Raw genomic sequence first — 27,932 nt, 5'->3', positions numbered from 1 at the left:
ACCCCGCGGACATTGGCATTTCTCTCGGGCCTGTCATTCTACATCGCCCAGTGAGAGCTTGGGGTGGGACGCGTCCTCCTGGCCCACCGTCGATTGGTTCAGATAAAGGCCAATCAGACATATGAAGAAGTTCATTGGTGCTTTCCTGAAGTTTCCAGCGCTCAGGGAGGACGGGAGAATGCGGGGTGCCCGGCCAATCTGATCGCCGATTGGCTGGTGTTTCCGCCACTCATTTCAGTTTATGGTCCTGTCACTGCCACGTCACCCCCTCCCATCACTCTTCTCATCATCCTTTTCCGCCCTTATGGATTGGTGGTTGGTATCAGCTGCTCCACATTTTCTACCATTTACTGAACGAGTTGAGGAAAAAGGGAAGGAGTCTTGTCTTTACATCCTCATTTTCTTTTTTTATTGGTTAGCACCTATGCCACTCACGTGGTGGAGAGGCGAGGCAATAGTTGGAGATGATTGGTTCTGAGAATTGGCTGTGAAAGCGGCATTGCTGACCAATGAGAGATACTTAATAAGAGAGGGGCAGGCCGGGGCAACCAACGAAATCCGACAAGAGCGCTTGGGGGCGTGTCCGCCTGTTTCAGCCTTTGGGAAGTTGGTGGGAGGTGAGAGTGACTCGGCCTCTCTAAAAGCGTTCTTTTGACATGGGTGTGTTGTCGTGTTCACGTTTTCTGAATTAAGACCTTTGTAGCTTCTTGTTAGGAAGAACCTGGCGGACAGAGTAACTCTCGGCAGTCAGCCCCCGCCTGAGGCTCCCTTGAAGGACGCCTTTCTAACTCGAAGCTGGACACCCAGATTCCAGGGCTGCCCAGAAGTAGCTTCCCCAGCCCCTTCCTGGATCAATGGTCCCCCTAGTTCCCTTCCCTGTTTGCTCGTTATCGCTCCACACCGCTTGTGTCTTGATTCTAGACTGTCGTGTGCCTATACTAATTCTGTCCCTTTCAGAAGTAGATTCGCGAGGACCTGACTTTATGTGTCTCTTCCAGACCTAAAGGCCCTTGGTCTTAGCATCATAGGTGCCATGTAATGCTTAACTTTGGACAGAAAATCATTACTTTTTTTGTATCTTTAAACTGATATATCGTAGTTGTACATATTTAACTTTGGACAGAAAATTATTTTTTGTGCGTTTAAACTGATATAGTTGTACGTATTTTCAGGGATACATCTGATATTTTGATACACGTATTCAATGTACAATTATCAAATCAGCGTAATTGGGATATCCATCATCTCAAACATTATCTTTGTGTTGGGAACATTTTCTGCTATGCCTTCTCTTGTAGCAGGAAATTGTTATTTTTGATCAACTCACTGTTCACACATTTGTGAAGATTACAAATTCAGTAACTAATGTAACATTTAGATGTAAGCTCTTGTTGCAAATGTAGCCCAAAGCGCTGTACTTTGGGGAATCTAGCATCTGTTACATTTTGCTAGTTTGAACAGGCAATAGAAATAGCTATTAGATACTGTAAAAGAAATTGACTTTCTTTGCCAATGCGCTTCCCAGTGTCAATAAATTAAAGTATCCTTTTTTAGAAAATGGTTTCAAAATAAGAGCAGTATTTATTGAGTTCTGGAGAGAGAATACTCTTTAAAAATCTGCAATTTTTACTATCAGGGATCATTTCTATAGCTCATTACTAGTGAATTTGAATGTGTAGAGCAAAATAAAATCTGCTGTTAGATATAGGCTATTTGGGATTTTTTTTTTTTTTTTAATCGAACTAGAGTTAATCTATTTAGGCTTGAGTCCTGCTTTTGCTACTTACTGGGTCTATGCCTTTGAGAAAGTTATTTAAGCACTCCAAGTCTCAGTTTTCACTTCTGTTAAACAGGAATAAAACCTCACAGGGATGCTGTTGTGATTAAGTGCGTTTGAATGTGTTTGATAAACTGTAGATAGCTACAAACATGTGAGTTGTGTTGCCAAACACATCTCACAGGTTACTTGCCATCACAAAGGAGAAACATACTTTTACAACAGGGAGATCTGGCAGTCCCCACCTTAACCCAGTTATCCAATTTAGTATCAGTAACCCTTGGACAACCAACATTTTTATGAGGTTCCCAGTGTGCTGCAGCAGGAAGTATACAGCATCACTTAATGGTGTTTTCTTGCCAAAAATACTGAAAGTGAATCTTATCAAGACTTTGGATCTAAACTCCAGTTTACTGGGGCTGGAGGAACCAGTTGAACCATAACCCCAAGGAGAAAATCAGATAAATCAAGAACGTGAAGCATTCTACAAACAACTATTTTATAAAAGATAAGACATGAAGATCAAGGAAAATCAATGTCATAAAAATGGTCATGGGTGATTGTTCTAAATTTGAAAAAAAACGTAAAAAGATACAATCAAATGCTTAATTGGATTCTGGTTCTGAAAAAGCAGCCTTTTAGACATTTTTGAGACAATTGGGGGAAATTTGAAATGGTATTAGATGTTGTTAGTTATTACATTTGTTCATTGTAATAATGGTATGCTGGATATGGGGGAAAACATCTTTACAACTTGGAGAAACGTAGGAGTGAAGAGTTATGATATCTGTAACTCTCTTTGAAATGGTTCAGCAAAAAAGAAAGATAAGAGACCAGTCTGGGCAACATAGTTAAACCTCTGTCTCTACGAAAAACAAAAGCAAAACAAAACAAAAAATTAGCTGGGCATGGTGGCCTATTCCTGTAGTTCCAGCTACTTGGGAGACTGAGGTGGGAGGATTGATTGAGCCCAGGAGGTCGAGGCTACAGTGAGCTGTGATTGTGCCTGTGCACTCCAACCTGGGTGACAGAGTGAGGCCCTATCTCTCTCTCTCTCTCTCTCTCTCACACACACACACACACAGCCAAAGAAAGGTATATACTTTGAAATGCATACACACACATCTATCTGTCTGTCTGTCTACTTCCTTTCCTACCTATCAAGCAAATATGGCAAAATGTTAATTGTTAAATCTATGTGGTAAGTATATAGGTGTTTACTATTATTTCTACTTTTATGGTATATTTGGAATAATAATTTTAAAAAAGGTTTTGAAAGGCTAGTTTGACCTACTGTTGTTACCTAACACTGCCTCCAGAATACAGACCAGAATTCTTGGCCTGGCAAATGAGACCCATGACAATCTGATGTCACCTCTCCTTTCCAGTTCTTTTTCTTTTTTAGACAGAATCTCACTCTGTCACCTAGACTGGAGTACAGTGGCACAATCTCAAGTGATTATCCTCCCTCAGCCTCCAGAGTAACTGGGACTACAGGCATGCACTGCCATGTCCAGCTAATTTTTATATTTTTAGTAGAGACAGGGTTTCACCATGTTGGCCAGGCTGGTCTCGAACTCCTGACCTCAGGTGATCTGCCTGCCTTAGCCTTCAAAAGTGCTGGGATTACAGATGTGAGCCACCCAGTGGTGGCTTTGAAATGCGTACACACACGTCTATCTGTCTGTCTGTCTACCGCCCTCCCTACCTATCTATCAAGCAAATATGGCAAAATGTTAATTGTTAAATCTATGTGGTAAGTATATATGCTCACACCTGGCCCCTCTCTTTTGTACTGGTGTACTGTGCGCTCCAGTTAAATTGATCCACACATCTTTTTCCACATTCACCCTACACTTTCTCAAACTGATGCCTTTGTGTGTACTTTCCCTCCATTAAATGCCCAGTGAACTCCCTCCACAGAATTTCCTCAGATTTTCCTGACTAGAAGTAATGCCCCTTCCTCAGGAATTGCAGTTTCCTGTGATGTTAATTGTCTTGCCTTATAATTATCTATGTTTCAATCATATCTCCCCTACTAGAGGGTCAATTTCTCTAATGTGTAACCTGTATCTATTTCATCTTTGTTTCCCCTGTGACAGCACACAACCTAACATATTCATCTATTTAACAAATATTTATCAAGTATCTATTATATGTCTTCAGGCCTGAGCCAAGTCTTAGGGACAAAGTAGTGAATGTACAAATAGGCTCTGGCTCCTCGTGAAACATAAAGGATCTTAGGGATATACACAGTATTTGTAGTGAAAAAATATGTACAGTAATTATACACATATGCACAGTAATATGGAGGACAACAGGTATAACCTGTTTCAGAAAGGGATAAACTGTTTAAGCTGCCATCTGGGGACTGGGGAGGAGTAAGCAAAGGAAATAAATCAGTCTTTCTTTTCGTTTTTTTTCTTCCGTAGCTAAAATCAGTCATTTTTCTGTGAAGGCCTGAAGAAGAAAAGAGAGGCAGTGACTGAGGTGAGTACATAAGGCATGGAGAGTGAAGACCCCAAAGGGCTGTAAGACCTCATAAGGAGTTCAAGTTTTATTCTCATTGCAACAGGAAGCAATCAAAGGGATTAGGGCAAGTGACCCCAATTCATTCATTCTTTGTGTCTTTGTTTCTTTCTCTCTCTTTTCTTTTCTTTCTTTCTGTCTTTTTTCTTGACAGCGCCTTGCTCTGTCATCTAGGCTAGAGTACAATGGTGTAATTACAGTTCACTGCAACCTTGAACTCCTGGGCTTAAGCAATTCTCCTGCCTCAGCCTCCCAGATAGCTAGGGCTACAGGCATGCACCACTTTGCCTAGATAATTTTTATTTTTTGTAGAGACAGGGTCTTGCTATGTTACCCAGGCTGGTCTCAAACTCCTGGCCTCAAGTGATCCTCCCGCGTCAGCCTCGCAGTGTTGGGAGTGGAGCCACCAGGCCTAGCCTCAATTCTTGTTTAAAATGATCACTGGCTGATGTGTGGAGTCACAAGAGTGGAGACGGACAGCAATTAGGAATCTTCTACCATCTTTTTTTTTTGAGATGGAGTCTCGCAGTATTGCCAGGGCTGGAGTGCAGTGGCGCCATCTCAGCTCACTGCAACCTCCACCTCCCAGGTTCAAGCAATTCTTCTGCCTCAGCCTTCCAAGTAACTGGGATTACCGGCACCCGCCCGCATGCCCGGCTAATTTTTTCGTATTTTTAGTAGAGAAGGGGTTTCACTATGTTGGCCAGGCTGGTCTGGAACTCCTGACCTCACGTGATCCACCCGCCTCGGCCTCCCAAAGTGCTGGGATTATGGACCTGAGCCACCATGCCCGGCCTTCTACCATCTTTTAGAAGAGAAATATTGATGACTTGGTTGAATGTGGTGGAAACAGGGATGGAGAGAAGTGGATACATTCCAGATATATTTGGAGATATAACTGATAGGACCGGGCACATGATAGTGATTCAGTTAATGCTTAATGTGTGAAATAATTACAACTTTTAAAAATTGGTGTTTTATTTTTCTCATGAAGTCATTGTTCTTATCCCTGTGTCCAGTCAGTAAAAAAAACTGGATGATCTTTTATACACCCCTTTCTTTACTGGCCTAGATTCTTGTGCATTCTTCTCACTTTTAAACTCGTCCATTTGCCTTTAGTCTATCTATCTTCCAGAATTCTCCTCACAACTGCCAAAGGGATCTTTTTTTTTTTTTTTTTTTTTTTTTTTGATACAGGGTCTCTCTCTGTCACCCAGGCTGGAATGCAGTGGCACAATCTTGACTCACTGCAACCTCTGCCTCCTTGGTTCAAGTGATTCTTGTGCCTCAGCCTTCCAAGTAGCTGGGAACACAAGTGCATGCCCCCATGCTCTGCTAATTTTTGTATTTTTTGTAGAGACAGGTTTTTGCCATGTTGCCCAGGCTGATCTTGCATTCCTGAGCTCAAGCGATCTGCCTGCCTCAGCCTCCCAAAGTGCTGGCATTACAGGCGTGAGCCACCACGCCCAGTTGGATTTTCTTAAAATAGTCTGTTCTTAACTGAGTTTTTTGTTCCATAATCCTCAATGACCCCCTCTGGTCTATAGGATAAAGTCCTGATAGCTCACTTTGCCATCTAAGGCCCTTCCCTACCAGGTCCTAATCTTGCTTTCCTGTCCCACTTTTTACAACTCTTTTCAGTCCATACTGGTTTACCTGCCAGACACCAATATATTGGACATTTTTGCTTTCATGATTTTTTTACATAGACTCTATGTTTTTTTTAGAGCAGTTTTAGATTCACAGCAAAATTGAGCTGAAATTATAAAATTCCATGCACAGCCTCTCCTACTATCAGCATCCAGAGTGGCATAACTGTTAAAATGGATGAATCTACACTGACACATCATTATCTACCCCAAACCTATCGTTTATATTAGAGTTTATTTGGCATTGTACGTTCTATGGGTTTTGACAATGTATAATGACATTTATCCAGGATTATAATATCATACAGATTAGTTTTATTGTCCGAAAAAACCTCTCTGCTCCACTTCTTCATCCTCCTTTTTCCTTAACTCTTGGCAACCAGTGATCTTTCTACTGTCTTCATAGTTATGCCTTTTCCAGAATGTCATATAGTTTGAATCACACACATACAGTTGTCTTTCAGTATCCATGGGGAATTGGTTCCAAGATTCTCTGCAAATACCCAAATCCACAGATGGTCAAGTCTGTTTTACAAAATAGTATAGTATTTGCATATAACCTATACACATCTTCTCTTATACTTCAAATTATCTCTAGATTACTTCTAATACCCAATACAATGTAAATGCTATGTAAATAGTTGCTATCCTGTATTGTTTAGGGAATAATGACAGGAAAAAAGTCTGTACATGTTCGGTACAGGCACAAGCATCTCTTTTTGGGAGAATATTTTTGATCCTTGGTTGAATTCATGAATGCAGAACGCACAGATACGGAGGGCTGACTGTAGTTTGAAAAGAAACCTTTTAAAAATTGGCTTCTTGCCGGGCGCAGTGGCTCATGCCCGTAATCCCAGCACTTTGGGAGGCTGAGGCAGGCTGATCACAAGGTGAGGAGATTGAGACCATCCTGGCCAACGTGGTGAAACCCCATCTCTACTGAAAATACAAAAATTAGCTGGGCATGGTGGTGCATGCCTGTAGTCCCAGCTACTCAGGAGGCTGAGGCAGGAGAATCGCTTGAACCCGGGAAGGGGAGGTTGCAGTGAGCCGAGATCATTCCACTGCACTCCAGCCTGGGCGACAGAGCGAGACTCCATTTTTAAAAATAAATAAAATAAAATAAAATAAAATTGGCTTCTTTCACTTAGTAGTATGCATTTAAGTTTCCTCTATGTATTGCATTATATAGATGTACCACTGATCTTGACCACCCCACTTCAAATCCTGTTTTGACTAAGTGATGTAATCTTGGACTGTTTACTTAACCTCTCACCAGTTTCCTTATGACCATACTAACAGCATCTGTTTCTCAAGGTTTTGGGAAAGGATTAAATAAAAATACATGAAATGTGTCTGGCATATGGTAAATCATAAATGTTGACTGTAATTACTAATTATGCAAGACTATCTTTGTAGTACAATGTAACTAACCCTAAGGAGACCCACACGTCTTTCTTGAGGGCATTAGACGTACCATAGAAAAACCCGGAAACACTGGGACTTTATGTGAGATTAAAATGGATTAATATAATGAAGGCATGCCAGTTTTTATTGAGTGTTAAGCACTTTCACAAATATCAATTTTTTGTCATAATCCCACTTGTTCTATCTCCCCTTTTACAGGGAGAGAAACTGAGATTCATGAATAAAGTAACTTGCAAAGGTGAAGCTAACACTTAAACACAGATATGAATAGGGCTATAGTCCCTAATATTACTTGTGCCTTGGAATCATTTTTAAAACAACAACAATTTGAGGTGCCGGGTGCAATGTCTCATGCCTGTAATCCCAGAATTTTGGGAGGCTGAGGTAGGCAGATCACTTGAGCTCAGCCTGGGCAACATGGCAAAACCCTGTCTATACCAAAGATACAAAACATTAGCCAGGTGTAGTAGCTCACGCCTGTGGTCCCAGCTACTCAGGAGGCTGGGGGAGGCTCTCTTGAGCCTGGTAGATGGAGGCAGCAGTGAGCCGAGATCATGCCACTGCACTCCAGCCTGGGCGACAGAGTGAGACCTCGTCTCAAAACAAACAAAACAATCCAAATAAGTTAGGAGTCGAGATGTATTATATTTTCTGTCGTCAAAATTAAACCAAATGTCACAGAAACCCTTCTGTTTCACAACTGATAATCATGCTTTGCACTTCACAGAGAAAATGCAGGCTCCCAAAGTGCCAGGACCACAGGCCTGAGCCACCATGCCTGGCCAGACATAGACTTCTTTCTCCTCCTTTGTATATTGTTTCTGTTATTACCTTTTGCCCTAAGGTGGCTGCTAGAGCTTCTAGAATTCCCTAGAATTTGTCATAACTTAAAATTCAAGGGTGGGCACAGTGTTTCACCTTTGTAATCCCAGCACTTTGGGAGACTGAGGCAGGCGGATCACCTGAGGTCAGGAGTTCAAGACCAACCTGGCCAACATGGTGAAACCCCGTCTCTACTAAAAATAAAAAAATTAGCTAGGCACAGTGGTGGGTGCTTGTAATCCCAGCTACTCAGGAGGCTGAGGCAGGAGAATTGCTTGAACCTGGAAGGTGGAGGTTGCAGTGAGCTGAGATCGCACCATTGCACTCCAGCCTGGCCAACAGAGCGAGACTCCATTTCAAAAAAAACAATTAGCCGAGCATGGTGGCACGTGCCTATGGTCTCAGATACTTGGGAGGCTGAGGTGAGAGGATGGCTTGAACCCGGGAAGTGGAGGGTGCAGTGGGCGGCAAAGTGAGATCCCGTCTCAAAATAAAGCAAAATAAAATAAAACTAAATTAAATTCAAAAAAAATTTGGAGGTTGGAATGGTGACTCAAATGAAGTCTTCAGAGACATAGACTCTTCTTTTTTTTTTTGAGCCAGGGTCACACTCTGTCACTCAGGCTGGAGTGCAGTGGTTCAATCTTGGCTCACTGCAGCCTCGACCTCCCAGTCTCAAGGGATCCTCCCACCTCAGCCTCATGGCTAATTTTTTTTTTTTTTTGTATTTTTAGTAAAGATGGGGTCTTGCTATGTTGCCCAGGCTTGCCCTGAACTCCTGGGCTCCAGTGATCCACCTGCTTTGGCCTCCCAAAGTGCTGGGACTACAGGCCTGAGCCACCTTGCCTGGCCAGACACAGACTTCTTTCTCCCCATTGTATGTTGTTTCTGTTATTACCTTTTGCCCCAGGGTGGCTGCTAGAGCTTCAGTCCTTACATCTGCATTCTAAGCAGCAAGAAGAGGGAAGGAAAGAGGACAAAAGTGTAGTGCTTTCCCCTTAGGGAGAATCGTTGGAAGTCACACACAACATGTCTACTTATTCTTTGTGGGATAGAGAAATGATGGAAAATGATTGTAATCAGGTTTTCTTTGTCTGCTACTCACACACTGTAATCTTGGACACATGTACATGTTCTCTCTCCCTTCTTCCTTCCTTCAAACACAAGCCTATTACATTTTAACTTAATTAACTCTTTAAAGAACCTATTTTCAAATAGAGTGACATTCTGAGGTATGGGGATTAGGACTTCAACATAAGAGTTTTGGGAGTGGACACAATTTAGCCCATAACATACACAGGATACATATGATATGTGAAAGTTACAGAGCACAATAGTCAAACCAATACTGCTCAATGCACCACTCAGCATAAGAAATACAAAATGACGAGTTTTCTACATCCTATCCCAATTCCACTCCCCTAAACACTTCCAAAAGTAACTGTTGTCTTAAATGTATTTTTTTTCTAACTTGCATTTTGGATTCAGATGTGCAGGTTTTTTACAGGTGTATTATGTGATTTTGAGGTCTGGGGTATAGATGATCCTGTCACCCAGGTAGTGAGCATAGTATCCAATAGTTTTTCAGCCCATGTCCACCCCTCCCCCCACTTTTGGAAGTCCCCAGTGTCTATTGTTCCAATTTTATGCCCATGTATACTCATTGTTTAGCTCCCACTTATAAGTGAGAGCATGCAGTATTTGGTTTTCTGTTTCTGCATTAACTCACTTAGGACAATGGCCTCTAGCTGTATGCATGTTCCTGCAAAGGATATCATATTGCTCTTTTTTATGGCTGTGTAGTATTCCATGGTGTATATGCACCACATTTTATTTATCCAATCCACCATTGTTGATGGGGACCTAGGTTGATTCCATGCCTTTGCTATTGTGAGTAGTACTGAGATGAACATATGTGTGCATGTATCATTTTGGTAGAATGATTTATATTCCTTTGGGTATATACCCAGTAATGGAATTGCTGGGTCAGATGGTAATTCCATTTTAAGTTCTTTGAGAAATCTCCAAACTGCGTTCCACAGTGGCTGAACTAATTTGCATTCCCACCAGCAGGGTATAAGCATTCCACAGCCTCGCCAGCATCTGTTATTTTTTTTCACTTTTAAATAATAGTCATTTTGACTGGTTTGAGATGGTACTTCATTGTGGTTTTGATTTGCATTTCTCTGATGATTAGTGATGATGAACATTTTTTCATGGTTTTTGGCCATTTTTCTGTCTTCTTTTGAGAAGTATCTGTTCATGTCCTTTGCCCATTTTTAAATTGGAATATTTGTTTTTTGCTTGTTGCTAAATCTATGTTTAAAAAAGTTATTCTCTCAGTCACTTTGCCTTTTAAAGGCCCAGATTCATCCTGTAGACCAGTGACAATATGAGGCTCTCTGATAAGTGCTCCCTTTTTTTGTTTATTTCCATCTCCATACAGCAGAGTGATTTTTAAAAGTATAAGTGATATGACGTTTTGTGTTTTTTACTTAAAACTCTGCAAAGATTTCCCATTGCAATAACAATAAATCCCTTCAAGACCCTGCGTGGTCACTCTCTGCCCCACTCCATTCACTCTAGCAACATTGACTTTCGGTGGTTCCTTGAACTCCAACTCATTTTCATCTCAGGGGCTTAGCTACCTTCTTGATTTTGCTTGGGGTGCTCTTCCTAGACCTTTACATATCTGTCTCTTCTCATTATTCAGATGTCTGTTTGAATGTCACCTGCTTATCGAGGCCTTCCTGGCTACTCTGTCTACAGTACATCTCCCCCACTCGAATCACTTTGTTCTTTTCTTAGCACTTATCATTGTAAGTATCCCCCTCAGAATGCAAACTGCACCAGAATAGGGGTTTAGTTTGTCTTTGTCACCACTGTATCTGGAGTCATGTGGGACGTACAAGAGCTTAACTGACTTATGTTATCCAATTGTTCCTGATCTAGGGGTTGTTGTGATAACATGGGTGACAGTGTATTTTGAAATGAGTCTTGTACACACAGATTAATTTATTACATCGAGCTCTATTCTCTGAATAATCTCTTTAAGCTTTGTTTAAGCTTTGTTTGTTTGCTTCTTTCTTTTTCTTTTTTCTTTTTTTTTTTTTTGAGACAGGGTCTCACTCTGTCACCCAGGCTGAAGTGCAGTGGCGCGATCTCGGCTCACTGCAACCTCCACCTCCCAGGCTCAAGCGATTCTCCTGCCTCAGCCTCCCAAGTAGCTGGGATTACAGGTGCTGCCACCATGTCCAGCTAATTTTTTATCTTTTTAGTAGAGATGGGTTTTCAGCATGTTGGCGGGCTGGTCTCGAACTCCTGACCTCATATGATCCACCCACATCAGCCTCCCAAAGTGCTGGGATTACAGGTGTGAGCCACCATGCCCAGCCTTCTCCTCTCCCTTTCCCTCTCCTCCCCTCTTTCCCTCCCTTCTCCCGCCCCCTCTCCTCCCCTCCTTTTCCCTCCCCTCCCCTATTCTCCCCTCCCCTGCATTCGTTCCTTCCTTTGTTTTTGTGAGATAGGGTCTCATTTGTCAGCTAGAGTGCAGTGGAACAATCACAGCTCACTGCAGCATCAACTTCCTGGGCTCAAGTGATCCTCCCACCTCAGCCTCCCAAGTAGCTGGGACTATAGGCATGCGCCACCATGCCTGGCTAATTTTTAAAAAAATTTTGTAGAGATGGGGGTCTCGCTATGTTTCCCAGTCTGGTCTTGAGCTCCTGGGCTCAAGTGATCCTCCTGCCTCAACCTCCCAAAGTGCTGGGATTACAAGGGTAAGCCACTGCACCCAGCTAAGCATTTTTTCTTTCTTTCTTTCTTTTTTTTTTGAAACGGAGTCTTGCTCTGTTGCCCAGGCTGGAGTGCAGTGGCGTAATCTCAGCTTACTGCAACCTCTGCCTCCCGGGTACAAGCGATTCTCCTGCCTCAGTCTCTTAAGTAGCTGAGACTACAGGCACAAGCCACCATACCTGGCTAATTTTTGTATTTTTAGTAGAGACAGGGTTTCACTATATTGGTCAGGGTGGTCTCAAACTCCTGATCTCAAGTGATCTGCCCACCTAACTCTCCCAGAGTGCTGGGATTACAAATATGAGACACCGTGCCTAGCTTTGAATTTTAAGTTGGGATTACAGGTGATGGGATTACAGGTGTGAGCCACTGGGCCTGGCCAGCTTTGTTTCTTAATAACAAAACTATTTCATGACCAGGTATTTGCTGGATGCCTGCTAGGTGTTGACTTTGTGCTGGGCTTGTGGAGCTGTGAACAAGACAATTTCTGTATTTGTGAAGCTCCCATATTAATGCAGAGAATTTATGAAAAAGCCAATTGCTGTGACAATATATCTAATGTAAAAAGTACATTCTAAAAAATACTGGGAATGAGGAAGCGTGGAAGCAAGGAGTCTTTTTTTTTGCCCTCCCGAGATGATGTTTAAATAAAAAAGACCATAAAGATGCCTGACAGCTGCATCGCTGTGACTCTGATTCTTATATATTGCAATTGGTCCTGATAATTACAACCTGAATTGCTCCCTTTTTGACATTACTGAGAAGCAATTGCCTAATCTGCTTACTGAAAATGAAAGCATTAAAATCCAGTCAGAAGAGTTTGCAGATGCAATGTTAAAGCCTTGCAGCTTTTCAGCTGCTCCTCCGAAGCACGGGTCCAGGAATAGGAGCCTTCTTGCAGCCAAGACACTAGAAATGGAGCTCAAAACTTAAGGTTTAAATCCCAGTTTTAGACCTTACCAGCTGGAAGGTCTTGCTGATCTAGTTTTCGTACCGTACAATTATAATTGCCCATCCTATTTCAAAAGGTTAGAGAGAAGACTGAATTGGAATATGAATGTGTTCTTTGTACACTACAAAATAACTATAGAAATGTGACATCGTGAGTTTACCTTTGTTACTGTTAGATGAACAACTGTAACTGAAAAAAAGTATTTGAAGGTTGAATCCTATTAACAGGAGAACAATCAGATAAATGATGGCATAATGGCACACAGTGGAATACTATACAACTATGAAAAAGAACAGGGGACTGGGTACAGTGGCTCACGCCTGTAGTCCCAGCACTTTGGGAGGCCAAGTTGGGAGGACTGAATGAGCCCAGGAGTTTGAGACCAGCCTGGGCAACAAGCAAGACCTTGTCTCTGCAAAAAATAAAATAATTAGCCAGGCATGGTGGTGCACACCTATCCTCCCAGCTATTCAGGAGGCTGAGGTGGAGGTTGCGGGTCTAGTGAGACACGACCACACCACTGGACTCCAGCCTGGGCAACAGAGCAAGACCCTGTATCAAAAAGAAAAGAACAGGGTAGCTCTCTATATACCAACACAGAAAGATGCCCATGATATATTAACAGAGAAAAAAGTAAAACTATAATTCTATCTAGGTATGCATGTGCATGCAGACATCACTTGGAGAACAATAAACTGTTAGCAATGTTTTTTCTGGGAGGTCAAATTTGAGAAACCTTCCTTTTGTTAGTTATATGCAGATTTGTTTCTCATTTGTTAGAGTAGGGCAATCTAAGTAATTTAACAAATTTTATATTCAGAACTGGCAAAGTACATGTGTCACTGATGACCTAGCTCCCTGCTAGATATTTCACACATCTCAGGTCTGATTTTGGTTAATATTGCTCTGGAGAATGAACTTGGCTGAACTGAGAGCTTGGAGAGTCATGTTGAATAACAAACAAGCTCCTCAGAACAGCCTTACGTGCAACATTTGCAAAATAAGAAGCAAAGCAGAGGCTGTCATGAGACCTGCAATCTATTCACAACTGTGTTTCTGATGCCAGAAGGAAGAAGGTCAAAATGCTATTAGGTGATTTTAAGATACTGATTTCCCAGACCCAGACTTGTTTCCTAAAAACCCACATGCTAAGTTCCCAGGGACCACAATATTAAATGTATTTAAGCATAGCTGGGAGAGGAGGAAAAATATAAGACCCTTCAGTCTTCCCAGTTCTGCTTCTCACACAAAGAACTTCATGGCCCCCCAAAAGTAGACGGCTGTCAAATTCAGACAGTTGGCCAGGCACACTGGCTCATGCCTGTATTCCCAGCATTTTGGGAGGCCAAGGCGGGCGGATCACTTGAGGTCAGGAATTCGAAGCCAGCCTGTCCAACATGGTGAAAGCCCATCTCTGCTAAAAATGCAAAAATTAGCTGGGCGTAATCTCAGTAGCTGTAATCCCAGCTACTCAAGAGGCTGAGGCAGGAGAATCACTTGAGCCCAGGAGGCACAGAGGTTGGAGTGAGCCAAGATCGTGCCACTGCACTCCCGCTTGGGCGACAGGGTGAGATTCTGTCTCAAAAAAAATAAAAATTTCAGAAAGTCATGTGTTGTCCTTCCTAATGTTTAGCAGGGCAGTTTGGGCGATTTAACAGCCACAGTTTGGAAAAAATGCAATTTAAATATGGAAGCTATATTTGGAGATTTGTTTAAGTGGTTCTTTGATCCCACACTTGGTATATCATCTTAAATGTTTATAGTAGAGGTCGGGCGCGGTGGCTCACGCCTGTAATCCCAGCACTTTAGGAGACTGAGGCGGGCAGATCACAAGGTCAGGAAATCGAGAATATCCTGGCCAACATGGTGAAACCCTGTCTCTACTAAAAATATAAAATTAGCCAGGCGTGGTGGCTCATGCCTCAAAAGGCTGAAACAGGAGAATTGCTTGAACCTGGGAGGTGGAGGTTGTGGTGAGCTGAGATCGTGCATTGCACTCCAGTCTGGGCAACAAGAGCGAAACTTCCGTCTAAAAAAAAAATGCTCATCATCACTGGTCATTAGAGAAATGCAAATCAAAATTAAAATGAGATACCATCTCACGCCAGTCAGAATGGTGATCATTAAAAAGTTAGGACTTATTTTTTAATGAGAAATAGCTACTATCTTTAGCAGTGTTTTTTGTTTGTTTGTTTTGTTTTTGTTTTTTGAGACAGAGTCTCGCTCTCTTGCCCAGGCTGGAGTGCAATGGCGCGATCTCCGCTCACCACAACCTCTGCCTCTCAGGTTCAAGCGATTATCCTGCCTCAGCTTCCCGAGTAGCTGGGATTACAGGTATGTGCTACTACGCCCGGCTAATTTTTGTATTTTTAGTAGAGACGGGGTTTCACTATGCTGGCCAAGCTGGTCTCAAACTCCCGACCTCAGGTGATCCGCCCGCCTCAGCCTCCCAAAGTGCTGGGATTACAGGCGTGAGCCACCGCGTCTGGCCTATCTTTAGCAGTTTTAAGATAATATCCCCTTTTTAAGGTTATGATACATGCTTATTGAAGACAAATTGGGAAAATATGAAAAAGCAGGAACAATTACCTACTCACAAAATCCTCCACAGCCCTTTTCCTTAAAGGCAACCACTATTTGGTCATCTTTGATTTCACTCTTCTCGCCCATATATATATGTGTGTATATATATGGAGATATATATAGATATAGGTATAGACATATATATGAAGAAATATAAAACATATATATATATATAGACAGAGAGAGAGAGAGAGATGAGGTATCACTCTGTTGCCTAAGCTGGAGGTCAGTGGCACAATCTTGGCTCAGTGCAACCTCCACCTCCTGGGTTCAAGCGATTATCCAGCCTCAGCCTCCTGAGTAGCACACCACCATGCCCAGCTAATTTTTGTATTTTTAGTAGAGATGAGATTTTGCCATATTGGCCAGGCTGGTCTCGAACAACTGATCTCAAGTGATCTGCCTGCCTTGGCTTCCCAAAGTGCTAGAATTACAGGTGTGAGTCACCACGCCCAGCCTCCCATATATTTTTTACTCAACAGAGATTGTCACGTACATATACAGAACCTATTTTTTACTTAACATTATATTCTTACATTTTCCTGTGTAACTAAATTCTTCAAAAACAACTTTTTCTTTAAAAACATTTTTTCTTCCAAGAACATAAGCAATACATTTTCTCTGTAGAAAACTTGAAAATTATCGAGAAGCCAAAAGGAAAAGAAAGTTCTCCATAATCCCATCACCTACAGATACCAGTAATCTTTAGAAACATATCTTTCCAATATTTTCTTCATACATGCATTTTTCTTAAAAATTGGATTCAAAGCATACATATGGTTTTTCACCATACTATATCCAATATTTTCCATGATTAAATATTCTGCCTTTTTAAATTTTTCTAGACAGAGTCTTGCTTGGTCTCCCAGGCTGAATCTCATTATAGCCTCGTACTCCTGGGCTCAGGCAATCCTGCCTCAGCCTCCTGAGTTAGCTGAGAGTACAGGCACATGCCACCATGCCTGGCTGATTTTTAAATGTTTTTGCAAAGTCTTGCAAAGTCTACCCTCCCAAAGTGCTGGGATTACAAGCATGAGCCACTGCACCTAGTCCAATATTCTGCCTAATTGTCCACAACACATGGATCATTGTTTACTTAATCATTATTGTAATGTTGAACATTTAGATTATTTCTAATTTTTCTATTATAAGTAAAGCTGACTGGGTGAAATGGCTCATGCCTCTAATGAATCATTTGGGAGACCAAGGCAAGTTTGAGACCAGCCTGGGTAACAGAGTCTCTACAAAAACTAAAATAATTAGCTGGGCAAGGTGGCATGTGTCTGTAGTCCCAGCTACTCGTGAGGCTGGAGTGGGAGGATTGCTTGAGGCCAGGAGTTCAAGGCTGCAGTGAGCTACGATTGCGCCACTGCCCTAAAGCCTGGGCAACAAAGCGAGATCTTGTCTTCAAAAATAAAATAAGTAAAGCTGTGGTAAGTACCATTGCTTTGTTATATTTCCTGAGATTTATAAAGCCAAAGTCATTGTTCAAAGGCTAAGAATACTTTGAAGTGCTCCACACGATGAAAGCACTTTCCAGAAAGGTAGACATTTACCCCCGCCAGTGAGTGGCAGCCCCAAATTCTCACTAACATTATTTTTAAAGTGTTTATTAACTCGGTAGGTTAAAAACATTTACTTTTTACTTCTCTGATTACCAGTGGGGGTGAGGTTCTTAATATTATTCACTTGTACTTTATTTTGTGAATGATTATTCACAAGGTTGTACCTATTACCCATTAGGGTTAATTACCTATGTATTTATCAGGGTCTTCTTTTTCTTACACAGGATATTACTTGCATTAGTATCAGTTTTCAACTCTGTGTCTTATTCTTGTAGATTATTTTAGTGCATCATTAATTTTTTTTTGAAGTTAATATTGTCCTCATTAGTTACTCTGAGGTTTACAAACGGCTTTTTAAGAAATAATAATTAAAAAATTGTACATGAGATTTTACTATGTTGCCCAGAACCAGGCGTGGTGGCTCATGACTTTTAAAAGTCATTTGTGACCAGGCACAGTGGCCCATGCCTTTAATCCCGACACTTTGGGAAGCCAAGGCGGGAGAATCACTTGAAGCCAGTAGTTCAAGACCAGCCTGGGCAACACAGTAAAATCCCATGTACAAATTTTTCTTTTCTTTCTTTTTTTTTGAGACTGAGGTGGAGTTTTGCTCTTGTTCCCCAGGCTGGAATGCAGTGGCGCAATCTCAGCTCACTGCAACCTCTGCCTCCCGGGTTCAAGTGATTCTCCTGCCTCAACCTCCCGAGTAGCTGGGATTATAGGCATGTGCCACTATGCCCAGCTAATTTTGTAATTTTGGGAGAGACGGATTTTCACCTTGTTGGCCAGGCTGGTCTCAAACTCCTGACCTCAGGTGATCTGCCTGCCTTGGCCTCCCAAAGTGCTGGGATTACAGGCATGAGCCACTGCACCTGGCCTCACATATGAGTTTTTTTTCTTGGCTTTACTACTAGCCAGCTGTGGCACCTTGGGCAAGTCACTGCTCTCTCAGAGATCTGGCTTCCTCAAATTGTGAGGACTGAACTACATGATCTCTAGGGATTTCTTCACGTCTGACTTTTGGAATCTAGTCTACTGTGAAGGTAGGGGCATCCTTGGGCCAGTCCAATCTAACAAAGCAGGGCTATCTATTAACACCTTGTGTTGTTTCATGTTAAAAGGTGTGAATAAATCTTTTACTGGAAGATAATTTTATTTCCTTATAGCAATAATACGCTGTATGAGTCTCCTGCTCTGCTGCCCATTACCTGTGTCACCTCCGCAAGCTACTACTGAACCTCAAGGAACCCATCTCCTCATCAGGAAAAAAATAAAAAACTTTATGTAGGTAGGCACCTTATAATGTTAAATGATCTCCTGTCTCTTTATCATTTAAAACTTTGGAGGCTCATTCCTGTAATCCATCATTTTGGGAGGCCAAGGCAGGAGAATCCCTTGAGCCAGGGGTTTGAGCCCAGCCTGGGCAATGTAGTAAGACCTCATCTCTACTAAAAATCAAAAAAATTAGCTGGGTACGATGGCACCCGCCTATAGTAGTCCCAGCTACTTGGGAGGCTGAGGTGGGAGAACTGCTTGAGCCTGGGAGGTAGAGGCTGCAGTGAGCCGTGATTGTGTCACTGCACGTAACCTGGGTGACAGAGAAACTCGTCTCAAAAAAAGAAAAAACCTTCAGGCTGTGTGCAGTGATTCACACCTGTACTCCCAGCATTTTGGGGGGCCAAGGTGGCAGGATCACTTGAGCCTGGGAGTTCGAGACCAGCCTGGGCAACATAGGGAGATCTCGACTCTACAAAAAAGTATAAAAATTAGCCAGGTGTGGTGATGCACACCTGTAGTCCCAGTTACTTGGGAGGCTGAGGCGGATTGCTTGAGCTTGGGAGATTGAGGCTGCCGTGAGTGGTGATTGTGCTACTGTGCCACTGCACTCCAGCCTGAGCAAGAGAGACCATGTCTTGAAAACAAAACCCCACTTTTTTTGCCCGTTTCTATGTGTTTGCTGAATCTTTTATCTTGAGCATTTTAGAGTAAAAATGATACTCAAGTCTGAAATAATAAAAATAAATTTACTATAAAGAATGACCAACCTTTTCCCATCTCCTTTGAAGAGATGAATTTTGAAATACAATGTGCTCAGAACTAAGAACATACTATCCATGAAGGCAGCTGAATGCCTCACTGGGCTACATGAGTCTCTTAAAGGGGGACAGATTCCTCAATGCCCAGAGATGGGCAGAATGGAGAAGACAAACTACAGTTTATCTACTACAATTTATAATTTTGTCGTATAGTTAAAATGGGGGAAGGAGAAACTGAAAGCATCTTAGATTTTTAAAGAAAAGTTACTATATAAAAATATTTGTCTTCTTTGCAACAAAATTAAAAAGGTAAAAACATAGGTAATAATATCTTTAATCCCCAACATCAAGTTGCCAGTCTATCTAAATATGCTAGAAACATAAAAATCATATTCTGAGGTAACAAAGTAGAAATGCAGGCACTCATTTTTAAGTATACAATTCGTTTTTATTTACAATACCCTATAAAAATGTAAATTTAGAAACTTTTATTTTCATTAATTAGAACAAAACAAAAAAGATAAAGCACAGTAAGGAAGAGATAATAATCAAGTATTCACTTGACTGGTTGTGAAGGGAAGGTAGGAAAGGCGTGTAGTGGAAATGGTCAGTAGATAACGGTAGAGGGAAGCTAGGTAACGTCACTGGGGAACAGCTGGTGGAGCCTGGGGTTACAGCATGGGAAGAAATGGAGATGGAGAACAAGGACAGCTGGTTTTAACAGAGGATCTTACTGTTGTACAATACATGTATGTGCAAAATGTTTATTCTCTTTAAATATCATAACCTGCCCCCCCCACCCCCCAACTACATTCGAAAAGGTAAGAACAGCAGAAAGATCAGGAAGGCCATGTAAAATTAATTCAGATTTAATTTTCTTCAGGGCTGTAATCACTAGGGGTCAAAACTCCTTAGTCTGGTTGATTGCTGAATGGGAGAGGAGTAAGTGAGAAAGATCATGGCAGGCTGGCCCTGCAATTATTCAAACCCAGGCCCCTGGCCGCCTGGGAACGGAACTTGGGTGAGATGAAGTAGTAAGGACAGCAGTTCTGCCCATGGTGTGGAGACTAAAAAGTAAAGCAGGCCAAACTGAGCTTCCATGGTTACAGCTGGAAGTTTCTATTCATGACACCAAATAAAAGTGGGGAAGAAGGAAGCATGGCTTACTGAAGTAGTCTCTGGAAGACAGGGCAAGTGTGCAAAAAGCCACACTGCCAAAGCAGGCTACTAGTGAAGACCATTCTGGGTGACTTCAAATGCACTTGAGGGAAAGGCTCAAGTACACTGTAGTTGTAGCAGGAAAAAGACATAACCATGTGCTGTTTCCATTAAAGTGGACAGAAACTAAGGAAATAAAGGTGGGAAGAAGAAAAAGGACTTCTCAGCCTAGATTTGGGCATAAGCCAATTAAGAGTTCTGATTTTATTAAACGTGCTGCATACTCTTTATTTATGTTAAAACAAGTAGAACCCACCAAATTAATTACAAGATAGAACAGAAACAGATTAAAATACATCAGCTGGTTTGTGTTTAGAGGAAGTAATGAGACAACTAAATATTTTTCAATCTAAAATTCATTCTTTAAGGACCCTCTGAAGACCACATAAATACATGTATGGGGTGTGTGTGTGTGTGTGTGTGTGTGTGTGTGTATGTACCTACGTGTGTGTGTATATCTTGATTTCTACTTAATTGGCTCTTCTATAGTCATATTAATATGGGGCAATGAAAAAACAACTTCAATAGGATGAGGGAAGGAATCCTTTGGCAGACTACAATCTACTCTGAGCTGGAGTAGTGGTGGGATAAAGGGAGAGATTACACTTGTGTCTCTAGGGCAAAGAAAATGCAAAATTGAGAACTGAGTAAAAGTAGGACATGCAGAACTGTAACATAGAAGGTAAAGAAGAAACCAGCAGAAGTATCACCCAGCCAAATTTCATAGAGCAGTGGGGAAATATCTGACATTTAGAGAGACAACCCCTGTAAACAGGAATCGATCCCACAAGACTTTGCTTTGGGGAAAAAGCTACCTTCCCTCCCTCATTAAAAACACTCCATTGGTGATGGCAGCAGTGCAGGTGACAGCCGAAAGGAGGTACAGGACACATTTGGAGATCTTTTATCGTATCCCCTGAACTAGCCTAGGGATAAAAGGAGAGAAAGGAAAATTGTATAAATGAGTTAAAACAAAAGGCAATCTTTCATATTACAGTTACATCTTTGTAAGACTTCTCATAACAAAACACCTGAGATATTTCTCTACCCTTAGCATTTAGTCATCTTTTATGAAGACCCTATTGTACCCAGTTCAGTGTTTTATATCTAACAGATACACAAATAGTTAATAAAAAATCAATCTCTTCCACCAAATTCAGTTTTATTCCCCCCTCCACCGCAATCATACCTTCTTTTTATTTATTTATTTTTTTTGAGACAGGGTCTCGCTCTGTCACCCAGGCTGTAGTGCAGTGGCGTGATCTCAGCTCACTGCAATCTCTGCCTCCTGGGTTTAAATGATTTTCATACCTCAACCTATCGAATAGCTGGGATTACAGGCATGCACCACCACACTTGGCTAATTTTTGTATTTTTTTTAGTAGACGGGGTTTCACCATTTTGGTCAGGCTGGTCTGGAACTCCTGGCCTCAAGTGATCCACCCTCCTGGGTGTCCTAAAGTGCTTGGATTACAAGTGTGAGCCACCGCACCCAGCCTCCCCACCATAACTTCTCAAGTCCCAGCTTTAGTGAGATGTGAAACTCTCCTGTTTCAAACTTACTGCAGTTTTGTCTCCAGCAAGTTCAGTTTCTGCTGGTCAACATAGCGAGAAAAGAGGGACACTAGGTTTGTAGGTATAGAGATTGGCTTGGCCAGGGCTGCTTGGGGAATTTGTAGAAGTTCTCGTGTTGCCATGAACATCACCTCCGTCCTGACAGGGAAGACCCATAATAATATTATGAGACAAAAATTTAAACGATTACCTCAAATAACTTAAAATAAGAGAAGAAACAGTCCACACTGACCACTGATTATTTTGCGTTGATTCTGTAGCAGGGTCTGAACTCTGTAGGTCTTCACCACGGCTCAGGAGGATAAGGAGCAGTGACAGGCCAAACTACGAGAGAAGACAGAGGGAATCAAACTCAACACTGCGTCTAAACCTCCTCCACCACTGTTAAAGGGATCCTGGCATCAGATGGGGAACGGCTCTAAATCAAAATGACCTCACCACTGTGCTTTTCTATGAAACCAGGCAAAGATCAGACAAGCATGAATTGAAAGACTATGTGTCTCTCCAGGTTTTATTCTGGGATAGCAGTGGCCAGGCGCAGCCAACAGAAACGGAAAGTCATGGTGTCCAACACGCCTCTCTGTTCCCCATGCTGAGGTTAACAGATGGTTTTTCCTTGCCATGGATAATGTAGAATTTGACTTTTCTCTTATTTATGAGAACTGAAATAGGCTAAAAAGGAAAGTCAATGAAGACCAACTTTGATACAGAAATTAAAATCAGGAAAAAAAAAGAAAAACCATTAAATACAGTAAGATATTTTGAATTAAGAAACAAGGTATAAACTGTAGGAAAATATACAAATAAGGACAATTGAAATAAACATGTTATAAAGGGAAACTTTTCATTAAAAAGCACATCTCTGTCTGGAAATATAAAGTCTTAGAGAGAATGTTAATAAAAATCTAAAAAATAAAGAGAAAGGGTAAACAGACGTATATACCGTATCTATAATTAAAATTCAGAAACATGCTTTAGAGTATGAAATATATAAAAATGGTCAGGTGTGGTGGCTCATGCCTGTAATCCCAGCACTTTGGGAGGCCAAGGTGGGTAGATCACCTGAGGTCAGGAGTTTGAGACCAGCCTGACCAAAATGGTGAAATCCCATCTCTACTAAAAATACAAAATTAGACAGGTATGGTGGCACATGCCTGTAATCCCAACTACTTGGGAGGCTGAGGCAGGAGAATTGCTCAAACCCGGGAAATGGAGGTTGCAGTGAGCCAAGATCACACCATTGCACTCCAGCCTGGGCAACACGAGTGGAACTCTATCTTAAAAAAAAAAAAAAAAAGTAATATATAAAAATGTGTTTTATTTAGTAGACAATAAAATCAGGAAATGTAGTATTTGGGGCATAGGATAAAATTATGGGCCAGGCGCAGTGGCTCACGCATGTAATCCCAGCACTTTGGGAGGCCAAAGTGGGTGGATCAAGAGGCCAGGAGATCGAGATCATCCTGGCTAACATGGTGAAACCCCGTCTCTACTAAACAACACAAAAAATTAGCCAGGCGTGGTGGGGGGCGCCTGTAGTCCCAGCAACTGGGGAGGCAGGAGAATGGTGTGAACCCAGGAGGCGGGGTTTGCAGTGAGCTGAGATCATGCCACTGCACTCCAGCCTCGGTGATAGAGGGAGACTCTGTCTCAAAAGAAAAAAAAAAAAAATGAACAGGGGACTGGGCATGGGCATGGTGGCTCATGCCTGTAGTTCCAGCACTTTGGGAGGTGAAGGCAGGACTACTTGAGTCCAGGAGTTCAAGACCAGCCAGAGCAACATAGTGAGACCCTGTTTTTGCAAAAAATATAAAGATCAATAGGAGGCTGGGTATGGTGGCTCACACCTGTAATCCCAGCCCTTTGGGAGGTTGAGGCAGGCTCATGTGAGGTCAGGAGTTCCGGACCAGCCTGGCCAACATGGTGAAACTCCGTCTCTGCTAAAAATACAAATATTAGCCCGGTGTGGTGGCGGGCACCTGTAATCCCAGCTACTTGGGGGGCTGAGGCAGGAGAATCGCTTGAACCTGGGAGGCAGGGGTTGCAGTGAGCCAACATATTACCACTGCACTCTGGCCTGGGTGACAGAGCAAGGCTCTGTCTCAAAAAAAAAAAAAAAGTCAATTGGGCATGGTGGCACATGCTACTTAAGAGGCTGAGGTGGGAGGATCACTTTGAGTCCAGAAAGTTGAGGCTGCAATGAGCTATGACTGTGCCACTGCACTGAAGCCTGGGTGACAGAGAGAGATCCTGTCTCAAAAAAGAAAATACAAATAGGGACAAGATCTAGGTTAAATATATGACTCATAGCTATAAATGGATCATAAAAGGAAGGCTGGCAGTACTGTGGGATTCCATCCCAACTTTCTAAGCTCACTCACAGAGGATAGGTAACCTCGCTTTTCTACAAAATTTCCCTTCATGGCCAGTTACAGTAGCTCCTGCCTGTAATCCCAACACTTTGGGAGGCCGAGGAAGGCGGATAGAGACCAGCCTGGGCAACATGGCGAAACCCCACCTCTACAAAAAATACACAAAATTAGTTGGGCGTGGTGGCACGTGCCTGTAGTTCCATCTACTTGGAAGGCTGAGGCGCGAAGATGGCTTGAGCCCAGGAGGCAGAGGTTGCAGTGAGTCAAGATCTTGCCACTGCACTCTGGCCTGGGTGACAGAGCAGACCCTGATTTAAAAAAAAAAAAAATCCCTTTTCATGTTATTCTCAGAAAAAAACTACTACTGCCTTTACTAAAATTAAAACTAAGAGACCAAATAACAGAAAGGCACATTCTTGATCACTCCAGAACCCCATCTAATGTCCCCGGAGGCACTGTCACTTCTTCTGCCTCTGATATACCACCCTTTAGTGTCATGCTTTGGCAGGTTTTCAGGTGCAAAGGAGCAAGAGGCCTTGAGACCACTTTTTCATCTCTACTATACATAGAATGGCCCTTAATGAGTAACTACTATGTACCAGGTATTATATTGAAGCACTTACAACTGTTATCTCATTTAAGTACCAGGACAACTCTATGAAGTATAATCATCACCTCCATCTTATAGACCAGGAAACTGATTCAGCAATGTGGTATCATCTGTCCAAGGTCACAAAGCTAGACAGTAGCAGGCAAGGACTAAAAATTCATATTCTTCACTTCATATAATGCTTCTCCTAGGAATCTCTGAATCTTTAACCTGATGCAAATAAAGTATGAAATGGATGATTCTACTATGACAGAGACTGCTAAATGCCTACCTAATACGCCTTCCTACCCATTATCAGAACTCTTATGTGTCATGACAATGGCATAAACTAGAAGGTATTTTCTAGCCTTCCCTGCACTTAGGTGTGGCCATGTGACAATGTCCTGGCTATTAACAGTAAGTAGAAGTTTTTGGTTAGAACTCCTGGAAAAAGTCTCAATAAGGAAGATGGGCAGTTGGTCCACACCTTTTTGCCCTCCAAAATCCATCCGTCCTTCTTGATGTAAAGCTGAATCTTGAATTCCACAGCCATCTTGGACCATGAGGAATAATGAACATGGAAGCCACTGCTAAGAATGGCAGAGGAAAAAAAGTGAAAAAGCCTAGATCCCTGATGACTGTGGAGCTACTAAATCAAATTTATTTCACACCAGACACATAAAATCCTATTTTGTTAAAACCACTGTTATTTCTAGCCTCTGTTACTAGGAGCTTAATGTAACTCTTGACTGAAAGAAGCCTTTTTCACAAGTTGCTAGAGATACAGCAGCCATTATTTTAATCTATAATGCAAATTAAGACACTTCAAAAGTTCAAGGACTGAAGAGGGCAAGATCACCTTGTTCTGGAGCACAGCAGTGAGGTGAGGATTGGAGGGTGCTGGTGTAGCTGCACTTTGAGGTAGGTTCATTAGCTGTTGCAAAAGGCTGGTGATAGTCACTGATGGAAGATGATAGAGGAGGAGAGAGAAGGGACTCAGTAAGCATGGCAGCACCTACAAAAAATAAATAAAAACATTATATCCTGGCATGTGTTACTTCAGTTACCCTCCATCAGGGGCATGGATGGAAGGATGCTCATTTGCATATTCAACCACTTAAGGCACAAGTCTGGCAGATATGACTACAGTCTTAACAATTAATTCTAAGCTATCTACTGAGAACTTTTTCATCTCAATTTGCATTGAAAACACCACGACTTGTGTGAACCAAGGGTGTAAAAAAAAATCACTCGCAAATACATACCGAGAGTTATGCTAAAACATCAATATTTTACCTCATTCCATAAATATTTTTAAATGCTTACACTGTGCCAGGCCCCATGGGCTAAAAACAAATGGCAAACAGGACATAGAACCTCAGGGATCGATCTAAAGTACAGCGGAGGAGATATGGGTTAACTGGCAATTTCAATATACTGTGAGAAGCACTCTTAAGATAGGTTAAAGGCCAAGCAGAAGAGCACTTCAGGCCAGGAGTTCAAGACTAGTCTGGACAATGTAGTGAGACCTCATCTCTACAACAAATAAAAAAATTTCACCTGTAGTCCCCAGCTACTCAGTAGGCTGAGGTGGTAGGTTTGCTTGAGTCTAGGAGTTCAAGGTTACATTGAACTATGAATGCACCACCACATTCCAGCTTGGGTGACAGGGTGAGACCCACCCTGTCTCAAAAGAAGTGTTTTCAGTGGCCGGGCGCGGTGGCTCAAGCCTGTAATCCCAGCACTTTGGGAGGCCGAGACGGGAGGATCACGAGGTTAGGAGATCGAGACCATCCTGGCTAACATGGTGAAACCCTGTCTCTACTAAAAATACAAAAAAGTTAGCCGGGTGCGGTGGCGGGCGCCTGTAGTCCCAGCTACACGGGAGGCTGAGGCAGGAGAATGGCGTGAACCTGGGAGGCGGAGCTTGCAGTGAGCCAAGATTGTGCCACTGCCCTCCAGCCTGGGCAACAGAGCAAGACTCCGTCTCAAAAAAAAAAGAAGTGTTTTCAGATTTAATTGTATTTTCTCTTATTCTTATAAAAGCTCAATGAGGAAGAAGAGAAATAATTAGCCAATTTTTATAGATTTTTAGAGAATCAATAAAGTGATGAGAAACTCAGTGTTTCGAGTTACACAGCCAGCAGCTAGAGCCAGAAGCCAAGGCTGTTGAATTCCAGTCTTCCAGCCATTTATTTCTTTTGTCATGTAGCCAACTGGAAAGTTAAAATACAGAACTATTAATATAAATAACTAGGTTACACAACAAAGGAAATCAAGAGTGCTTCCAGACAATCAATGCCCACGGTATAAAGTGATGGCTGGTTTACTTTAAATGGCACCCGCAAATGGGGAGTAAAATATTTTTTGTGGTCTACTACTATAAATAAAAAAAGCTTTTATTATGGTCATTTTAAAACATACACGAAAATACAAACAGCAGCATAATGACATTGATGTACTCACCACCCAATTTCAACGTCAACAACCAAATTATCAACATTTTGCCAATCTTATTAAATCCATATTCCTCCTGTATATCATTTCATCCCAAAATACATCAGTTTGTATTTCTAACAAAATCTCTCACAATATCATACCTAACAAAATAAACAATAATTTTTTTTTCATAGAACATTTCTCAGGAAATAATTCTAAAATATCATCTAGTGTCTGTTCCAAATTCAAATTCCCCCAAATGCCTTTAAAAATGTCTTTTAGCAGCTGAACTTTGTATTAGAACCATTATTGTGCTAATTATGGTTCAAACAAGATCCACACATTGCATTTGCCTGGTAAGGTTTTTAAAATCTCTCTAACAGGTCCTCTGCCACTGGCCCTTTTCTCTTGTTATTTAACTGTTAAAGAAACTGGGTCATTTGTTCTGTAGCTTGAATTTGGCAAACTGCATGTTGGCAGTATCACTTAGCAGGTTCTGCTATCCTTTGTTTCCCTCCTAAACAGATAGTTAGAATAACAGGTTTGTTTGATTCAGGTTCAGTAGGGCGTGGGAGGGACATGTGAGAAAACGTCATGGATAGA

At 41.9% G+C, this 27,932-nt stretch overlaps 1 protein-coding gene and 1 long non-coding RNA gene across 2 annotated transcripts in view; one reads left to right on the top strand and one right to left on the bottom strand.

Moving 5' to 3' along the window:
• The first annotated feature begins 519 nt into the window (after positions 1 to 519).
• On the top strand, positions 520 to 18,410 carry LOC103234890 (uncharacterized). The gene is made up of 4 exons (XR_012093090.1): positions 520 to 617; positions 4,210 to 4,267; positions 15,189 to 15,286; positions 18,267 to 18,410. It is a non-coding gene; the product is annotated as an uncharacterized lncRNA (long non-coding RNA).
• A 1,152-nt stretch (positions 18,411 to 19,562) lies between these two features.
• The window catches only part of PATL1 (PAT1 homolog 1, processing body mRNA decay factor), a 33,290-nt gene continuing 24,920 nt past the window's right edge, over positions 19,563 to 27,932 (bottom strand). The window contains exons 16-19 of the mRNA XM_037999270.2: positions 25,750 to 25,905; positions 22,162 to 22,253; positions 21,918 to 22,067; positions 19,563 to 21,280 (exon numbers count right to left, since the gene is read on the bottom strand). Of these exons, the coding sequence (XP_037855198.2) occupies positions 21,259 to 21,280; positions 21,918 to 22,067; positions 22,162 to 22,253; positions 25,750 to 25,905 (420 nt within the window). The 3' untranslated portion in view covers positions 19,563 to 21,258. The remainder of the gene's footprint in view (positions 21,281 to 21,917; positions 22,068 to 22,161; positions 22,254 to 25,749; positions 25,906 to 27,932) is intronic.

The sequence above is a fragment of the Chlorocebus sabaeus genome, chromosome 1 (assembly GCF_047675955.1).
Source record: "Chlorocebus sabaeus isolate Y175 chromosome 1, mChlSab1.0.hap1, whole genome shotgun sequence".
NCBI lineage: Eukaryota > Metazoa > Chordata > Mammalia > Primates > Cercopithecidae > Chlorocebus > Chlorocebus sabaeus.
This window is presented reverse-complemented; position numbering and strand designations above follow the sequence as displayed.